Source organism: Tachypleus tridentatus, chromosome 13 (genome assembly GCF_004210375.1).
Source record: "Tachypleus tridentatus isolate NWPU-2018 chromosome 13, ASM421037v1, whole genome shotgun sequence".
Taxonomy (NCBI): domain Eukaryota; kingdom Metazoa; phylum Arthropoda; class Merostomata; order Xiphosura; family Limulidae; genus Tachypleus; species Tachypleus tridentatus.
This window is the reverse complement of record NC_134837.1, coordinates 135,993,532-136,013,683: the sequence shown is the minus strand read 5'-3', so window position 1 is coordinate 136,013,683 and position 20,152 is coordinate 135,993,532. Positions and strand designations below refer to the sequence as shown.

Here is a 20,152-nt window from a genome sequence, read left to right as displayed (position 1 = left end):
AAAAATAGAGATCTATTCATTATATCCTTATTAATAATTTCTCTTTACCTTTTCCACTTAATAATATGAAACTCAAAATTCAGAACAACACAATGCAAAATATACAGATAGATATACAAACACTTTTGCAAACCAAAAGGACAACCAATACAGTAAATAAATACGGTTATACTTTGCAAAAAACCTTCCCTCATAACCCAAATTTTTTAAGACTTGCTGTCTCATTTCACTTGAAAACTATGACTACTTTATTAAAAAAGTTTAGTTGTTGTTGAGGATTCAGTAAAGAGTTATTGTGATTTCAGGTTTAGAAGGGTAATCTCCTGACAACAGGTTGAAATCTTTTGATGTTTTTGCTTGAGAGGAAACAAGCTTGAGAATAAATGATTGAGATTTTAAAGCTTGTTAGAGGTTTCCAATTCATCTTGAATAACAAGTTTTTCTTTATTCTAACTATATATACACAAGCACAGGAGATGAACCCTATTTTGTAGCAATCTGAGAAAAATGATACATAGATACAATCACAATACAGACCTTTATAATGACCTCACAAACTTTGCCTAAAACAAAGAGGTTGATGCTAATTAATGACTTTTCAATTTCTCTTTACAGAATAAGTTAACTAAATAAAAAACACCTGCAACAAGACAAAAGGCACTGAAATTAGAAGACACAAATGTAGATATCAGAAAAAAAAGGTTAAATCAGCATTACACTTCCATTAGGGTGGTCAACCTATGAAATAGTTTGCCTTTAAGTGTGACACACTCTGCAATATTAGAGGAGTTTATGGGGAAACTAATTTTTACATACCAAGGATGGATGTCAGAAAAGTGGGTTTAACATGTAGTGTTGAAGATTGATAGTAGCAGTCTAGGTTAGTAGCTGTACCAAGTTGCCTCTTTGAAATGAAATAAAAATAAAAGTTTACATAGTAAAAAAAAATGTTTTTTTTTATTCTCAACACATATAAAGTATTTTATTTGTATGATAAAGAATGTCTCAACAAATACACATTACATATATAAATATTTATTTAATATTAACTTCCACTAAGAGTAAATCATATGTTCTTTGTTTAAATTATTTTACACTTTCATAACTGAATCTTTTACACATTTCTTTCCACCAAATCTCTCGCACATAGGAGACTGAGTGACAAATATCATCCACTCATGTATTGTTAGCATTTTTATTAAAATGAGTGAAAAAAGTTACAAATGCAAATAACAGTGAAACAATACAAACTATTCACACATTGAAAAAGAGCTTATTATAAATTTCAAGTTTCAAAAACAACAACATACATAAACGTTTTTTGAAAGTCAAATGAAACATTTGACTAGCACCAGTGTCGTAACTACAAAAAATAGGCCCTCTGCATTTACTTCCTATAAAACCATATTATACACATATATGTCGGAAGTTATATAAATGGTGTCTCATTGTTGTGAAATACTAATTAATGTCTTCATACTCCTATTTTTGTTTTTCAATTTCCTTTATTCTTCAAGAAGAAAACAAATAATAATTACACTGTGAGTAAGAAGCTTTTAAATATACAAAAACAATACCTTATGAAAGACTACATGGTGATTACACACACATGTATACTATGTATATATATACACCTCCTAAAATGACTTCAATGTGTGAATATTTATGTTTCAAATTTCACTTTTTTAATGGAAAAGGAAGCAGATGAACACCTTGAACATGAGCCCGAAGATTGTCATACCAGTTGAAACTCCGATGACACAGATCACATTGAAATCTTTGGGCGTTTGGACCATGTATTAACTTATGCCTTTGCAAAGTAAATTTTCGTGTAAAACGTTTACTACACACTTCACACTTGAAGTTTGCAGTGTGATTTTTACGACATGCTATAGAAAGAAAAGATAGTTCCTGTGGATTTCTTCTCTCACTATTGAGATGAGTTTCCTTCCAACAATATGCCAATGTGCTTCCTGTTTGAAGAAGTTAAAAACAATGATTTCAGCATATATATCCAAAACATATTCAGTACTCACGAAATTTATTTTATCAAACAGGCAAGTTTTCTCAGTGTTAAACAAGAAAAGTTGGTTGTCTCAAACTCTTACTTACACACTTGGGTAACACACTAAACTTACTCTAAACAGATTTCTAATTCACAATTATGTAAAACTAAATACACAGAATATGCCAGTGGTTCTTGTAAATGAAATAATTATCTTGTTGATAATAATGACAAATAATTATTGGCAATAGAATGAAAATGGATGCCCCTAGTCATAGTATTTGAAATAATTGAACAGTCAAAAGTAATGAGAAAATGTTTTACGCAGACATGTTTATTTTCATACTATAATGTTGTAGGTGATTTCAAGTATGATTGTTGCTTCTGTTTATATGTATAGTACATAGCTTTGTACATAACATCCACTTTCATCTTGCTATAATGATTTATGCAATAAGTCATGCTCAAATCATAAACTATGTCATTTCATAAGGTTAGTGTTGCTGACAAAAACTTGGTTAAAGAAATTACATTCAATAACAAAATTAACCATGAATTTCATGCACAAGTATGTACTCAACTCATCCATTTCTAATGGAGAGAATTTATTAAACCCTTTACACAATTTCTTTCAATCAGATTGTGTGACTTATATCACTAAGTAACAAATCTGTTTGACTTTACTCTTTTACAAAGCATAAACTCAATAATGAAAACCAGAATCAAATATTGTTAAGATTGTATTTGAAGAGTTAATGCTAACTCAGACTGCTAATTTTCTCTTTGCAACATGACAAAAATCTTCATAGAAAACTTTTCTGCTACTTGACAGAATATAATCATATCAGAGCTGAAGGTTTAACTTGATATGGCCAATGTTACAATAATTTCTCTTCACCTCTCCCACTTCATAATATGAAACTCAAAATTCAGGACAACACAGTGCATAATATACATAGAAAAATATAGACACTTTTGTAAACCAAAATAAATGTCTAGAATTAAGTGTTAATAATAATTAATGTTGTGTAACAATCTTGAGATATTTGAAAGTACTAACAGTTAGACAAATCATTCAGAAATTAAACAAGTTCCATGAAAAATGTAAAAAAATACAACAACTTTAGAGTAAGCATGTATGACAAAAAAACCACACTTTGCAGTTTATGGCCTTCATTCATGATTAGAAAACACTGCAACATAATTTCATATAAAGGTTCATTATCTATTTAATTATTAACAGGCCTTTACATTCTACACATCTTTAAGATGAACCTGGAAATATACAGAGTTCATTTCATTAAACACCTATCAACATTTGTACACATGAAGCAAAAATCATTACAAGATACAGAAATCTAAAAAGGAACAAAAATAATCAGTTTTTACTATTAAAACAGAGAAGATGGATTTTACAGAATAAAGGCTACTTTCTTCCATAGACTTTGGGTTTTCCTATGTCACATATATCTTTAGTTGATTTATATGACTTAATAACTGAAACAGAACAGACTGTTGTTAATTATAATAAGACTACTAAATATCTGATTTTATCATTAATTACACAAAAACACATAAAACAAAATACAAAAACTGCAACAAGGAAAATTTCAAACAAATAAGATATAAACTTTGTTCTCAATAAATAAAAAGAACTATACATGTCCTGTGATAAAAAACAAATGACTGTCAAAGTTAAATAAATTGAAAGAACTTCATACAGAACTCAAAAGTATGTTTGAATGGGCCTTATAACAATTTGAAGTTATTCAACCAATTGGTTTAAAATTTACAAGAACACTTAAAAGTTTCAATTAAATAGCAGTAATGCAAAACACTCTTACAGCTGAATAATATTAAAAAATTAAATGATGTATTTGACACACAAACATGGATAGCATGTACAAAAGAGTATATAATAAAAAACAGTCTATCATCTTTTCTGGCATTTCTCGGTGAGCTGCAATCCAAGTAGCTCTATGTTTGCATGGACTGTCTGCTTGTGGGTTTTTAAGTTTCCTTTCCAGGAAAATGACCTTAGGCAAATGGAACACTGGTATGTGTGACGAGCAGGCTTGTGCATTTCCATGTGTCTTTTCATATTGGATTTATTGAAAAATGTCTTCAAGCACACTGGACATTCATTCTCCTTGATACCCAATGCAAAAGAGGTTTCTTCAAACAGTGGGTTGAAATTTCTTGAAGTACGTCCTGGAAAGTACACACACATATACAAAATCAGTTGTTTCATTATGCAAATATTAAAATATCTAAAACATCATTAATATTCATAAGCAATTTGACTATAAGCTGGCATTGTAATGCAACTTAGATACACCCGAAGAAAGGAAACTTGCACTGACTAACTTGACCTACATGGGCTAGCAAAATAATGAATGTTCCCAAATAGTATCAGAAACATTCAGAGTAATTTCAAACAGAAAAAATAAAATGTTCATAAAAAATACACGATTATTAGAATCCTTGCATAGTGTTCTTATGGCTAAACATCTGTATTTAAACAAATAATTAGTAAAGCCTTAAAAATTTAGAATTACAAAAATAGTTCATTTTATCAAAACTTTTCCAAGACACATTTCTGATACGAAAAAAACACTAACTACATTATGTTAGGTGTTTTTGTTTATAAATACTGACATAAACAACCATGAACTGACTAGCATATGTTCTGTGTCATTATTCTTGAATACTGACACAAACAACCATGAGCTGACCAGCATACTTTCCATTTTTTGTCTCTCTCTAAATAGTGACATAAAAACCCATCAACTGACCAGGATATGTTCTGTGACTTCTTTGTGGACTGAATAAAAACATACTGATATGGATTTCTTCTACATTTCTCTCTGTGGAGATCATACTTACCAAGGAATATAAATTAGTATTTTCATCTTTATCATTAAACGTTTTAACACAAAAACTATATGTTTCTAATTTTAAAATGTACATAGATAATATTATTAGCATCTTCTATAAAATGATTATGCAATTTTTATGCTGTTTTGAGTCCACTTGTATGTGTGGTAACATAAATAATTGATACTTGGTAAAACTCCATAATTACAAAAGTGAAGAAAAGTACAAAGGTAACTGATGTTGCATTTACTGACAAAATCATGGTCTTGCATAAGTTGTTGTAAAACATACAATTGTCTTTTTTCCCTTAAATTCTGTTAACGTGCACATACGATCTTGCAATTTGTTTTTTAATCTCATATGCTGAACAATGATTTTTATGTGCATATTAGAATTAAAATACACAGTTATATTAACTTAGTTGCTATTTTGTATATAGTAGAGCATATTTTGCAATATCTCATTAAACAGCCAATTATGCTGTGAATAAAAAGTAATGAAAACTAAGCAAGACTCACCATACAACTAATTATGATGTAAGGAACAGTACAGTGATATTTGGTTTCACTTTCAATGGGTAACAACATGGACATCTGGCCCACCTAAGCCATCCTATTTTCTAGTAACCATTATACGTCAAACTACAAAAAAAATTTTTCTTTTATCCATGAATCAAATACTCAAATCTTCACTTAATCCCCTTCAGTGTTGCAACTTCTACCACATCTGAAGACAAAACAATTCCATGAGTCACCTACTCTGAATAATGCTGCCTTAGCTAGAGGCATGTCTGAGGTTTCGATAATATAAATTATCTGATGTACTCTTACTATACATAAATTTGTTTTTATGAAAACATCACCCACATCCCATGGGTTCTTCCCCTCATTTGACAGCTCTTCTTTGAAACCTTGATTACCAGTTACATCAGCATGGTAAAAATTAAGAACTCAAGTTATTTTTGTCATAAATGATCTGATTTCAGATAAAATTTAATAAAACTTACTTAAAATAATTCAAAGAAATGAGAAAGTTATGAACTATGTTGAAGAATCCTTTTTTTAAATTATATAACATTTAAGCAGCATATAAACTAGAGAAACTATTATATATTGTATCCAATTAAAGTGTTACAGTTACTTAACAACAAATATTGGTCACTCTTACAGTGTTAACTACACTCAACACATGATTGGTCACTTTAAGTGATGTAGTTGCCTAAAAATATGAAATGTGTTTGGTCATTCTCTGAAATGTTAGATATGATTAAGTTTTTGTTGTTGTTGCTAATATAAAGCAAAAAAAAATTATTACAGTTTTAGATATGTCTATAAAATATATTTAATGTATAACTGGGTAATTAACTTAATTAGCACATTACAGTAATCACTCAGATGTATTTAATGAATATAAAATTCACACAAGATCATGTACACATGAAACATTTTAATATGCATGTTATATTTATACAAACATAATACACAACTTCCAATTTTATAGAACATCAAGAATAGAACAATTACAATGTATTTCTTCACTTTCAAAAATTTTGAAACAAACTTTTCACGTTTCATAATAAAGAAATCTTATTACAGTTTATCTCTAAAAGTTACAGATATACTCAAAACAATATGGTCAAAACACATGGACACACTTCCCTGGAATGAAAATACTCCATTGTTTTGATATAACCAAATTTAAAGAATTTCAAAGAAACAAGTTCTTTACATTAAAATATTTTCTGTTATGGTAGATGGATCAGATATGAAATCCACGCCTGTAAAAGAATATGATATAGTTTAAACCACAATTCTGAAAATATTTCCATAAAGAATTCAATTGTACCTCAAGATGGCTGGTATGGGTATTAACACTTTCAGTAATAAAGCAGAGAGCAATGTTTTGACCTTCTCAAGTCATCTTCAGATTTTTTTGTTAACCTAAAGATGACCTGAAAGGATTGAAATGTTGTTCCCTGCTTCATTAGTAAAAGTATTAATACCCATACCAACTGTCCTTAGATATATTTTGACTTCAAGTGGGTTTCTTGTCGTCACAAAATAATTCAACTGTTAAAGAATTATAAAAGAACCTATGCAATCTTCTTTTATTAATGTCTCTAGTTTGTACAGCAGTTGAAAGGCTGACTTTTCAAGAAAAAAAAAAAAAAAAAAAAAGATGATTAAAATGGTATGAGGATAAATCAGGTGATTCTACTATATTACAGCCAATATAAAATATCTAAGCTTGTTAGCTTCCTGTAGACACATTTTCCACAAGACCATCAATTCTTCTGTGTTTAGAATTGATTATTGTAAATAAAATCCAATAACAGCCAAAGATAATCCTCTCTTTATAAGTTGTGGAGTGTGATGGTAAAGATCTATTTCAGAACCATAAGGATATTTCATTTTCTAGTTGTCTTTCTACTATAAACATTATTAACATAACATTTCACAAATTACTGCAAACGTGGAAATTCTACAGGGTGTTCGGAAAGTCACTGTGCACTTATATATGTATATGATTACAAAACTGCACAGTGCCTTTCTAAACACCCTGTATATATTCTAAAGTACTATGATTGTAATACCAAATTTCTCTAGCTTTCTCTTTATAAGAAAGTTTTCATTTTTCTGTAATGAAAATATGTTTCCAGTAAATAGTTGCTCCTGCCCACAAGCTTAGATTTTCCCATTTTGTGCTGCCTTCTATATGAGAACTTTTTTTTTTTAAATAAAGCATGCTACATTTCTTCCACCCCACCCACGCCCCTATTGGAACCAAAGATGCCATCATGTCTCTCATGCAAATCATCGTACATAATCTTTCCACCAATAGGTTAGTACTACTATCACATTATGCATGTGACTGTGCCACTACCAAACCATCACTTCTAAGTATGGCAGAAGATATAAGCACTGCAAAATTGTGAAGAAAGGGGCAGAAAGTTTGAGAAGAGGGAAGTACTTATCAGAAACAGATTTCTCAATATATGAAAGTTATAACTTCTAATACAGTACTTCCCTCAGCCCAACAGATTAACAGGTATCCCACATCAAATTGGAGGAGGGACCAGTGTAAGGGAAGAACAGAAAGTATCTGAAGAATATTTTTGTAGAGGAGAGAAACAAATCAGATGATCAAAGAAAGGACACTACACCACTTCTGAAGCAGGTGGGTTTTCTTACCAAGACCAGCTAAGAGCAAACATGGCAGAAAAAGAAGGGAGCACATCTGAGTGAGAAAAAGGATAAGTCTGGAAAGTGTACCCCACCTGATAAATATGGAAACTCAATCCCACAGAAGTGTGTCCCATAGTGTAAAATGACTCAGTATGTATAATAAATTCCTTCCCTGCTGGGTACTGACATCCATGCAAGAGCAAGATTATTATCATACTGGCTTAACCTCAAACTCTTAAATCATGGGCATGAAGAAATCACTGACTCCAGAGCATGACAGAGGATTAGTACTGAGCCAGAGATTCAGAAATATGTCATCCAGTATCAATTCCCATGACCATAAGACTAGTGTAAAATGTTCAAAGATCAATAGCATTCCCACTGCAAAAGTGAACAAGGAAATGCCCAGGAAAGAAATGGAAACCCCATGTATACCCTCTGTGACCCGCTACACAGAAGGAAGAATCAAGGGAGGAAGATGAACAATCCCAAACCTATGTGAGGACTTAAATTAATTGGTTTACTCTCTGTCAAAAACCAGTGAGGTTAGAATGAGGACGCTCAATCAAAGGGATGAATGGCATTGAAACACCTCACTCCATGGCATGTGTATGTGTCATTCAGTCCAGAGGATGGTACACCTTTAACACTGGCAGAACACCATTACCTTACTCTAAATGAAATGGTTATAGCCATTTACGTGGAATACATCCAGCAGGACACCTCCATGGTCAACCACACAGTGGCTTGCAACTGGCAAGTGGTATGGACTCCCATCCACTTGAAGAAAGGGGGAGAGAGCATTGGAGAGTCTGAAGGAAAGGTTACACCCAATACAGTACAATGAGTGATCACAAAACCATATTTTAAAAAGCAGAACCTACTAATTTACTTAATCGAGGCATGGCAGAGGATGGGCATCTATCCCCTTTGCTTTACCCCTGCCCTCTGTGGGTGATATGGTCTGGGCCTATATATTAAACATTATTAACCATCCAGTGATCTTGTGAAACAAACATGAGCCATGGTAAGAGCAAGAGATTCAACTTGCCATGCAGTGCAGATACATTTGTGTTTGTAAAGAATACCTGGTCAGGAACCACTGCCACAGAGTGGGATCCAAGAGAAGAAATTCAAAGCAATAGCCCCTTAAAAAAAAATAAAGCATTAAAACAGACTTACCTAGTTTCATAGCCATATGGAAGCCTCAAGTATGGCCAAAGATTGTGGGCAATATCCCGAGGCAGAAGAAATTTAGACATAATGCAAGAAGTGGAAGATGAACATCTAAGGGTTAGACCACATGCCAAAGAATCTCCCCCAAAAATTAGAAGCAAAGGAAAAGGTGAGGTGTAGGATTTTATGAGAAGTAATGCAGAACTAAGCATGTTAGGAAGGAGACAAGGAGGAATAATCCAAATGAATTAAGCAACAAAACTAATTAATAAGGGTAAAGAGAGATCCTGAGAGGAAGAGGGTTGTAATGGATAGAGAAATGGGAACCCCTGAAGGAAGCACAACAGGGAATATAACAAAGAAGGTCACACATTGGGCATACAAGTCTGTCTGGATCAGAACAAGGATAAAAATGACAAAGAGAAATAGGCAAAAAGGAGGAGTTACCCTCACAAACTGCTGAGGTCTAGAGAGGGCAGGAATGATCCGATAAAGAACAATATAGGTTTGGTAGTACAATGTGTGAGTGATGTTGAGAGCAACAAGATCTGACCAACAATGACTAAAGGTTAAGAGGAGAAGAATATATACCTAAAGGGATAGGTAAAATAAGGAGCATGAGGCAATGGGTTCAAACAGAGATAAAGTAAGGGAATGGAGTATCACAATGCTATATAGTTCCAAATAATAGTAGGGTCCACCAATAATTGTACAGAATGGACAAATTGCAAAGCAAATCCTCTATACTTCATGTTGTGATCTACCAAGTAGTTGGCTATCAAAATATAAGGGAATAAAAATCATGCACAAACTTTTTAAACTGAATCTTCTCTGATAAAGGTTGGTTGGTTTGGTGTTTTATGGTGCAAAGCAACTAGGCTATCTGCACCAAACACCCAGTAAAAAGTAAAATTATTAAACTTCATAAAAGGAAATTAAGGTAAAACAAAACAAAGTTTAAGTTTTGAATTAAAAACACATATAGCATTAAATCCAATTTTTACATCTAGTCTACAGTGGAAAGAGAAAAACAACAGTAATACAAGTTGTAAAGAACTTTCTATAACACAACTGTAATCACCAAAATTGCAAGGATGATTAATGGGTAAGTTCAAAAATCAGCATTAGCCACCTGAAGTTGGCTTTTCCAGTTCTGGTTTTGAGTTATTTGACATCATGGCCACTTTCAGAATGTAAAGTAATACAAGTTTTAAAAGACTTTCTGCAGCATAAGTTTAATTATTATAACTTGCCAGGATGACTATTAAGTAGTTCAAACATCATTGTTTAACACCCGATGTTCACTTTTCCAGTCCTGGTTTTTAGTTATTTGATGTTACGGCCATTTTCTAATTTCAAATTGAACTAGATGTACTTTGATTCTTAAAAGGGAATCATTATAAAAAGGTCTAATGTATAAATTAAAAAAAACAAACTTATATAGCATTAAAAATATTAATGGCCTTTAAAAAACTAAAAACATTCCTAAAGTGGATAGTGTCACCATCACCAATAACAATGTCTAATGTTATAGACAAACATTGGGGCAAAACATGTTTAAAATGCTGCCATCATTGAGAGTCGTAATGACAGCAAGACAGTAAAATATGGCTTATTGTGACCTCAATGTTACACAGACAACACACTGTGTGTTAGTCCCAGATAAAAGGAAACAATGAGTTAAAAAACTGTGACTAATGTGTAGTCCAGTTAGAACTTCCTCTTTCTGATCCTTATGGAAGCAAGGCAGCCAAAGTCCAATAGAGGGTTTTATTTGGAAAAGCTTGTTTTCACATTGCTCACTCCAAGTCGACTGCCAACTTGCACAGAGCCACGCCTTGAGTACAGGACCACAGTCCATGTATGAAACAAACACAGCAGATGGCTACAGGTTCCAAGCATGTGTCAAGCGGCAAAGACAGAGTGGGCACATGCTGATCCAGCAACAGCACCACCCCTCCATGCACTAGTCCATCACACAGCCTGTCAGTTCTGTACAAAGAAAAACTACCAAAATGTATATTGGCAGGTTTCAGAAATGTTTCCTGTGAGGAAAGAAATACAGGATGGTAGGAAGCAATCAGTGTTTTGATGCCATCCAGATTAGAACGTAAACCTCAACAGTTCCATTGTATCAAGGTGGCCATTTTTATTTATGTGTAGGCAAATTGGGTGGAGAACCCTTATGTTTATGACCACGTCTTATTTCTTTACTGTCTTTATTCGAGGGAGGTCTATCGACCTCCGTAGATCTTTCCCTGGGTTGACTGAGTAGGTCTTTGCTGTTGGAAGAGGATTCCAGTGACTGAGAACATAAACTAATAATCATTTTGCATCTTGGGGTGGGAGAAAAGGTATCTGAAGAAATTCTTCTACCCTGAAACAAAGGAAGTGGATCTTGGGATTTGTTGAAATGCATGAAAGGGACAGAGATGGGTGTTGAAGTTGATTCATTAACTTTTTTAACCATAAAGGTCAAAATACTTTTCATTTGTTTTGAGAACAATTCTTTTGGAAGCAGAGAGAGATCTGTCTGCACTCCCACTGTAGTAGTGGAATAAAGTGCAACAGCATAGTCTGAGATGAAGTGGTGGACAGCAACTTTCGAGCCTCAGGATAAGTAATGCTATGAATCGTTTTCAAATGCTGCACCTCTTTTTCTTCCAACCATTTAGGACAAGAACAAATGTAGGATGGGTGAGAGCCATTGCAACTGATGCAATGAGGGTCTGTTTCACACTCATAGGCATCATGAACCTTGCCATCGTAATGAACACACATCAAGGAACCATGATATGACGTCTTTGAGTGACCTAACCACTGATACTGAAAACATTGGAAAGAGTTTGGAATGTATGGCCGTACCATGCAATTAAGTTAACCTACCTTGATGGTGGCAGGTGGACGTAGCGATGTAAATGTCAGAATGAAGACATTAGTCGGCATCATAATTCCATCTCTGCGAGTGTAGACACGCCTCACTGCAGAAACTCTTTCGATGGAGAAACCAGCGAGATCTCTGACTCGGAGATATTCTTTAAATCCCTCTCAACAATAACTCTTCGTTATGAATTCAAAGTAGCATGAGGTGTAACCTCAATAGGCATGTCTGCAATTGCCTTTGAATGCAAGAGGAGTTCACTGTGTTGAGATGTGGATGTTTTCACCAATGTCACCAGATCAAAGCTTCTTTACTGACTCTGGAGAGTCAGCAAGTCCCTCTAGTTTCTTCTGAATAAAAAAAGGAATACATTCCCCCTAAAGGTTTCTCTGAAAGTGAATGTAGGATAAGTAAATGTGGTGTAAGAGGTGTTAAAGATGTTGAAGATTGCTGCTCAGAATCTTCAAGGTATGGTTGTTTACCTATGAACTGTTTTTTCACTATTTTATTTAAGTTTTTATTTGGATGGTCCATAATAAAAAAAGGAAATTTTGGTGCCCACTGACATCACTCAACCATGGAGCCCTACAAGGGAATGTACTACACTGTCAAACAAGGACACTGCAGCAATGCCAGGATCTTGTGAGTACTATACCCAAACACCAAAATCAGATATAATGTCCACAACACCTGTTGAGAACATCCAACACTGGTACGTGGTTGATCCTAGCCCAAGTGGACCAGCTGACTGACCCAAGGGGGCCACCCCAAGGCTGCCCGCCTACAGGAATTCAAGGCCAAAGTGATGTGTTAGGGTTGGACCCCTCAACCACCAGGATCCTCTCTTCCTTTTCATGGGTCACCATGCATGGCAAACATGTGGGTGGATGTCTTGACCCCAGAGGAGGTAAACTGAAAGGACAGAACCTTCCCTGGGAGGTCCTCTCACCACATACATGAATCCACACCAAGGGGGTTAATTTTATTAACCATCTATGTAAACTGGCTAGTTATAGATTGATTACAATCAATGGAAATACTTGAGATTTGAATAGTATCAAAACATATAGAGTACTTTACAACATAGCTCTCAACAGGTTACGGAGTGCTGTGATTAGATGGCCTAACCTGCACTTGCTTGACATGCAGTATGGAATAACTAAAGTGAGCAGTACTCATCTGTTGATTCACCAGGAATGCAAAGTGGCCAAGATTTCTCTCAAGTAAGCAATACAGGCACATTTCTCTATCTTGTTGGTCAAAACCTAATAATCATAAAGTCCCAAATAAGTATTGTACAGGGTATAAGAGTGCCTGAAAATAAATAATCATACAATTACAAATTTGGAACTCTAAAGTAATGTCCAAATCCAGAAGTACCAGACTCCCAGGAGGCCAATTTATCCAGAAAGAACATATCAAAATGCTAAATAAAAGGAAAAGAAAAATCCTACAGTAACTAGAAAAATAAAAAGTATGGGATAGGGGTGACCAATAACCTGATATTGAGAACACCAAAGACCCCTTCTTAAAAAGTGTGTGTTTCTTATAGCAAAGCCACATTGGGCTATCTGCTGAGTGCACTGAAGGAAATCAAATCTCAAAAAGTCATGTAAAAACTTGGATATAGAAGCAATGACAAGAAAGTAAGAAAAAATATGATGAATCCTTCTGACAAAACTTGGTGAACCCAAACATCAAAGATGAAGTGGCTCCACCAATAAATGAAAGTCACCAGGCAAGCTCCCACTAGATAGTCACCAAAACTCATTTTGGCATTCTATGCAACATTGAAAAAACCACAAACAGTGGCACCAAAGGAAGGAGGAACATGCAAGGACTGAGAAGGGGATAGTTGAAAGACAAGAATCAGTTCTGTACTCAGCTTAGACTGGGACAAATGGGCCATTGGACAAGAAAAGATAAATAGTTGTTAAACTGAAGATAGTCCCAACTCCAAAGATCCAATGAATCCCTTTAAAAACAGGGCCATCTGAAGATTCCATAAATAAGGAGCTAGGAGATGAATCTGTGACAACATAGCATCACAACCTAAGAGGTCCCAAGAACAAAATATACATTTATAGGGCAAGAGCTGAAAATGACAGGTAGGCCACCAATGTGGAAGGTAGGAAAAGAGGATGTCCCCAGAACACCCCTCAGGGTTCCTGTGAAGAGCCTCAGACAGGAGATGGATCAAGGAGAAGTACTGGAAAAGTTGTCAGAGTAAGTAAAAGATTGGAATACTGGACAGTGGTAAGATAAATGGGAGGTTTCAGTCCCACCCCCCTCAAACAGGCAAAACTGAACCCAACAATTGTAGGTTCAGCAATGGACAGTCCACCTTGTAAAGAGAGGGCAGAGTGATCCTGAGCCCATGGGATCATATTTAGAATTTATAATAAAATTCTAACCTTTAAGACACCTTTACATGCGATTCCACTGGCTTACCAAAAACAGAAACCAAGCTTATTTACTTAACATCCTGGATTTTTCCTATAACTCTTCATTTTAACAAGACGTATTCCTTATCAGCTGTGGCACTTGAAACTCTTTTAGATAGGATTAGAGTAAATTATTCTATAAGATCTTTTTTTCTTAGCTATATTTTTGTGCACCAGCAATACAATGAATGGGGCTCGTGTACACCCAATTCAGTTTTATTATTCATAAAGATCTCTGTCAGCCTACCCTGCATACCTATGCAGGATTAGAATAAATTCATCTAAGCAACCTTTGGCATGGTCAAATATATTAATTGTAAGGATTTGACCTCCAAAGACCAAAATTATAATCAGATCTCAACTCAGTTGTGAAATGACAGAACTACAAACTAAAAAGTTGTACTTGAAAAACTCAGAGCCATTATATTATACTGAAGCCAAAATTAAATATTATACTACCTACCTTTCAATAAGTTCTTCCAGTGATTTTCATATTTCTCAAAAACATTAATGTATTGTGTATCAAAGAACTTAATATTTCTTTTCAACTATGGATTGAATTCAGAAATTTATAAGAAAAATACTCGCATTTATCCCACATAAGGACTTTTCCCAGTTTTCTAATAACACTAGTCAGCTTCTGAAATTAACTCTTCTAAAATTAGGGGCATATGTGTATCATATAATCTAGACGTACACTTGGAGCCAATTTCATGAAAGTATTTTAAGAAGTCATCCTTAAAACGTAACAAAAGTTTTATTTCCTAAATGTGCATCATGAATGTATTCTTATATGAAATGCCTCCATAATTGTTCAATGTTAAATAGAACTGAAATTCAAAAAAATTGTGGTTCATAAAAATATGTAATGTTTCAGATCATCATGTTTTGTAATTAAATGAAGAAATGTATATATACTATTAGAATGAATAAGATTACACTACAGTTATGAATAATAAGAAAATGATTAATAGAAAATTAATACATTTTCTGCAAATTCAATATGACATAAATGATCATTTGATTCCATTTAAAAGATCCATGTGCTTCTAATACACTGTTTCACAATATACCTCTTAAATTATTATCCAAGGAATTTCTAAGAGCTCTGCACAGAAACTTAAGAATTAGGTTCTAAGATTCTTAAATACTGAATCATCTTAAGAAGTTTTCATGAAATTTGATTCAATTCTCAAAATGAACAGCAAAAGTAATGATATTATGATCACTGATACTCAGTTTCTTGCACATTACTAATCACGTCCTCCTCGGAGTTGATAGCAAGATAAAGGATTTAGGGGATAAATCAATGACTTTGTTGAAAATAAAGGTGGTCTGTTTATGTTTTTATTTGTTCAAGGATGGGTATGCAGGGAAGGACAAAATGGTGTTTTTTTTTTGTCTGTGAGTTGCTACAAAAACCATTCAAAATCACTTGAAACTAGATTTTTAATCACTGTTCATAATAAGCCTAATGACTAATACTGTCCTATTTTAACTGCTTAAAAAAACTGTAGCAGAGCTTATCACAATGTTAAATTTTATCTTAGTTATGTTAACAATATGATATGGAGGATCAGCTAAATATAAACCTCAAACTTAATTGTGTTGTATTCTGAAAAAAAACCAAAAAAAACAAGTTTTATGTTATAAATACCTCCATTGGCAGTGAACAGTATAAAAACTAGTAGGTAATTTGAGAGTTAACTAACTAGTAAACTTCTTCAAGGTTTTATAATAAATCTCATTAAGTGAGGAGCTTCAATCCCTTTTGAAACAGCCTCTTCTTCATTATATGTAGTTGGTGAATGAAACAGTATATTGGTATCAATATTTCTGGTGGTTTATGATCTGCAGAATGTATTGAGTTGTTATGTATATCATACAGTTTATTTGGTTAATTCTAAAAGATATATTGTTAATTAGATATATTTGTTATACTATTAACACAAGCAATGAAGTTTTGTAAACAACGTGGTAGAACCAGGTCTGAAGTCTTGAATTTGACAACCTATAAATTACTAAGTACAATCGATTGTAAATATATGAAATAAAATAAGACCATGATATTGAAAAACAACAAAAATTGTTCACTAAATACATCTTGATGTAAAATGTGAATAGTTCCCACTATATTCTCCACACTTGAAAACCAATTAGTTCAGAGTTCAATTTGAAATAATTGACAAATTGCACACTTGTAAAACTTATAAATATAATTACTAAAATAGACATTTACTGTACAAATGTTTAGAAAGCAATGTTTATAACTGTAAAAAAGTTATAATCAGTCTATGAAGTAACTGTAGAAGAACATAAAAACTTAAGGCCAGGCTAACTAACAAACAAATTTTAATTTTTAAGCAACACATAAAATTCATAATAATTATACTTCACCATTTTTATCTATTTCACATTGTAACAGTTATTGAAACGATTTGCTAACAATATTAATAATATAAATAGCATATAAGCTTCTACTGTGTCTGTTCTATTCCAACTAGCCTAATAAACCTTAGTATTTGGGTAAAATTTCTCACTGTTACTGGATACAACAGAAACAGTACAGTTGATATAGTATTACTTTCTTATAGTAATAATAAATATTTAAACGCATATAACTTCCCACTTCTAAGTTTATAAATAATGATATTCATTAATTCTTAACTTCTAATTTCTTTTAAGGTCTCATTCAAAAAGAGTTTTGTAATTATTGAATTGGATCATGTATAATTTAAACTCATCATATACATTGATACTTACAACTTATACATAGACTATACTTATAAACTAGTATTGATAAACTGATAAAAGAAACAACTGCTTGCAAAATATTATTTTCATAACTTTAAAGTTGTATACTATAAATGTTTAGTAATTTTGTTGTGTATCGGCAAAGTACTATTAATAGTACTATAGCTGTTACGACTTTATAAGTGTACAAGTTGTAACATTGTTACACTTACAACCAGAATGCCGAAAACACTCAGCTTTTCTCTAACTTATCACTCGAGAAATTATGGAAAACGTTGAGTACAAATGTCGCTTTTAGCAAGATACACAAGGATCTTTTCAAATAATTCCAAGAAATTAGTGTTATAAGAAACCATTTTCTAAACTCATATTAAGAAGTTTTAATCATTAATACACAATAGCAGTACTGTTATTTTTAAAAGATAAAACTGTAAACCTACTTGAACACCATACAAAAATCCTACAGCCGACGCATTTTGCAAGTGGCGTGAAACTACTACCCGATAAATGGCGTAAATCTTTACAATTTTTCAGCAATATGGTAATTATTCTTTTGTTTTTTAAACATTCCAACGACGCTGATTATTGTTCTCGAAGCTATTTTCATTGTCACTACCTTCAAGTAACAATATAAGGTATTATAACGGTAGATATATGGACTAGAAAATTTTAATTAAACCTAATAGTATATACCTGAAACACAACATTTAGAAAATAATACATTAAAATGAAAACACAAATTCCCAATAAATTTCAGTTTTACATTGAACTCCTCCAGAGGGTCGGCAGTTAGTCTAGTCTAGTTTCTCTGGCGTTTGGATATATTTATGTGTATACCCAAGAAGGTCAGGTACACTCGACCTCTTCCTCCTTCCAGGACTTTGTTGGAGTGGCCAGATTAATATATACTTCGATTTAAATACAGAATGGCTGGAGTGATATCATAAATTTAGTCTAGTCCTTTTCAGGGCAATGTCCATTTATATTCTTCTTTGATTTTTTTTTAATTATTAATATTATTTAATAAGTCTAGAACGTAGGTGGCCTGTTTTATTTTATCTATATTCTAATACCACTATTATTATTATTATTATTTTACATGATTTTGTCTTAATGATCTAATGTATAGATTTAACGGGGAAAGGTGTTTAGGTCGCTCTTCATCATATATGCAATACGTGTTTAGTTCACATAGCAACTCATTTTTTCGCCAATTTTTATCAAAATATTTTATTGTACTCTGTAGAAGTCTATCTGGTATTGTTTGTGTGTTTGAGTAATTATGCATGAACTTTGATGAAGTGGTTTTAGGTACTCTGTATGCTGATGTAATTAGTGTATTCTGTAATGTTTGAAGTTTGGTTTGAATTTGTTTTACACTTACATTGATCCATGCAGGAGCTACATAGTCTATTACAGGTCTAATGTATGACTTGTATATTTTAATGATGTTTTCTGGTGTTGTTCCGTAGTTTTTACCAGTTACACTCCTAGCATAGTTTATTCTTCGCCAAATATTAGATTTTATGTTATTTACATGTTTTACCCATGTAAGCTTCGAATCATATGTTAATCCTAAAAATTTTGCAAATGTAGCAGTCTGGAGGCGTTCCCCATTCATGTAGATTTGGGGTCGAACTTTTTGATATTTCGTACATTTTGAAAATATTACTAGTTGCGTCTTCGCTGTATTTATCTTGATTCTATATTTTTCACAATATTCACATAATCTATTTAGTTGTGGTTGTAAGTTAGTGGCTGCTATTTCTGCTGTAGGGGCACTTTTCCAAATTGCTACATCATCAGCGAACTGAGACGCGTATCCATTACTTGGGTCATTTAGTGGCATATTACTTACAATCGTCTTACATACATGATGAAGAGAATAGGGCTAACCACCCCTCCTTGAGGGACTCCAGCTTCTGGAGTGAAGAACTCCGAGAAAGTTCCCTCTACGTTTACTCTACATTTTGTATTTTCCAAAAAGTTTGATAACCAGCGAATAGTCCCATTTCATATATACGGAACCGAAGACCATTGTGCCATATAGTGTCAAATGCTTTCTCGAAATCGAGGAAGCCGGCAACAGTACATTCTTTATTGTTAAAGCTGTTTAATATTGTTTCAGTTAACCTAATTAAGTGATCTGTTGTTTGTCTATATTTTCTAAATCCGTTTTGTTCTTCTGGTAATTTTGAGAATTTTGCCTACACAGCTGGTCAGGCTGACGGTCGATAACTGTTTGGTTTATTTGCTGGTTTTCCTTCTTTGTGGAACATTAAGATATTTGCTTGCTTCCAAGAAACTGGGATGTATCCAGAGTGTAGAGATAGATTAAATATTGCTTATAGGTGGTCAAATAATTTTGAAGTGCCTTTTTTGAGAAGTATTGCTTGCATTCCATCATTTCCGGGTGCTTTGTTTTTTGCATTTTTTATTGCTTGTTCAAGTTCATTTAGTTTGATTCTTTTGGTGAGTAGTTGGGTATTGTGGTCATTTGTTTTGTTAGTGTTGCTGGTTTTAATGTTGACTGAAAAGTGTGGTTTATATAATTATGTTATCTGTTACGTGGTTGTTTATTTTATTGTAGTAGTAGCTGTTCATGTCGGTATCATTGTGTGATATCGCATGTGTTTTAAATGTGTTTTCTAATTGATGTTTGATGGATCGGCAGTTAACTCTATGGACTTAAAGCTTTAAATGGCCCGCCATGGGCGTTCTACTCTCTCTGTCTCTCGGGTTTGGATATCATATGTATCCTGGAAGGATAGGAGTTCTTTGACCTCGTCCTCCTTCCTTCACTTACGTAGTCATGCAGTGTTTGAAGGTG

The 20,152-nt window shown here is 33.3% G+C and overlaps 1 protein-coding gene and 1 long non-coding RNA gene across 20 annotated transcripts in view; both read right to left on the bottom strand.

Annotated features, from left to right (window-relative positions):
• LOC143240284 (uncharacterized) overlaps positions 1-20,152 on the bottom strand; it is a 100,447-nt gene that overhangs the window by 68,340 nt on the left and 11,955 nt on the right. For 2 of the 19 annotated variants that reach the window (XM_076482482.1, XM_076482496.1), the window contains one exon: positions 1,713-1,973. The exons of 14 other annotated variants lie outside the window; for them this stretch is intronic. In XM_076482482.1, coding sequence (XP_076338597.1) covers positions 1,713-1,973 — 261 coding nt within the window. Of the gene's footprint in view, positions 1-866; positions 905-1,485; positions 4,217-20,152 lie in introns of those variants that run through there. 3 more of the 19 variants (XM_076482485.1, XM_076482484.1, XM_076482486.1) reach the window with 3 other exon arrangements.
• Positions 6,314-18,318, bottom strand: LOC143240286 (uncharacterized). Its single transcript, XR_013021697.1, has 2 exons — positions 17,763-18,318; positions 6,314-6,659 (listed from the first exon to the last, which is right to left on the bottom strand). It is a non-coding gene; the product is annotated as an uncharacterized LOC143240286 (long non-coding RNA).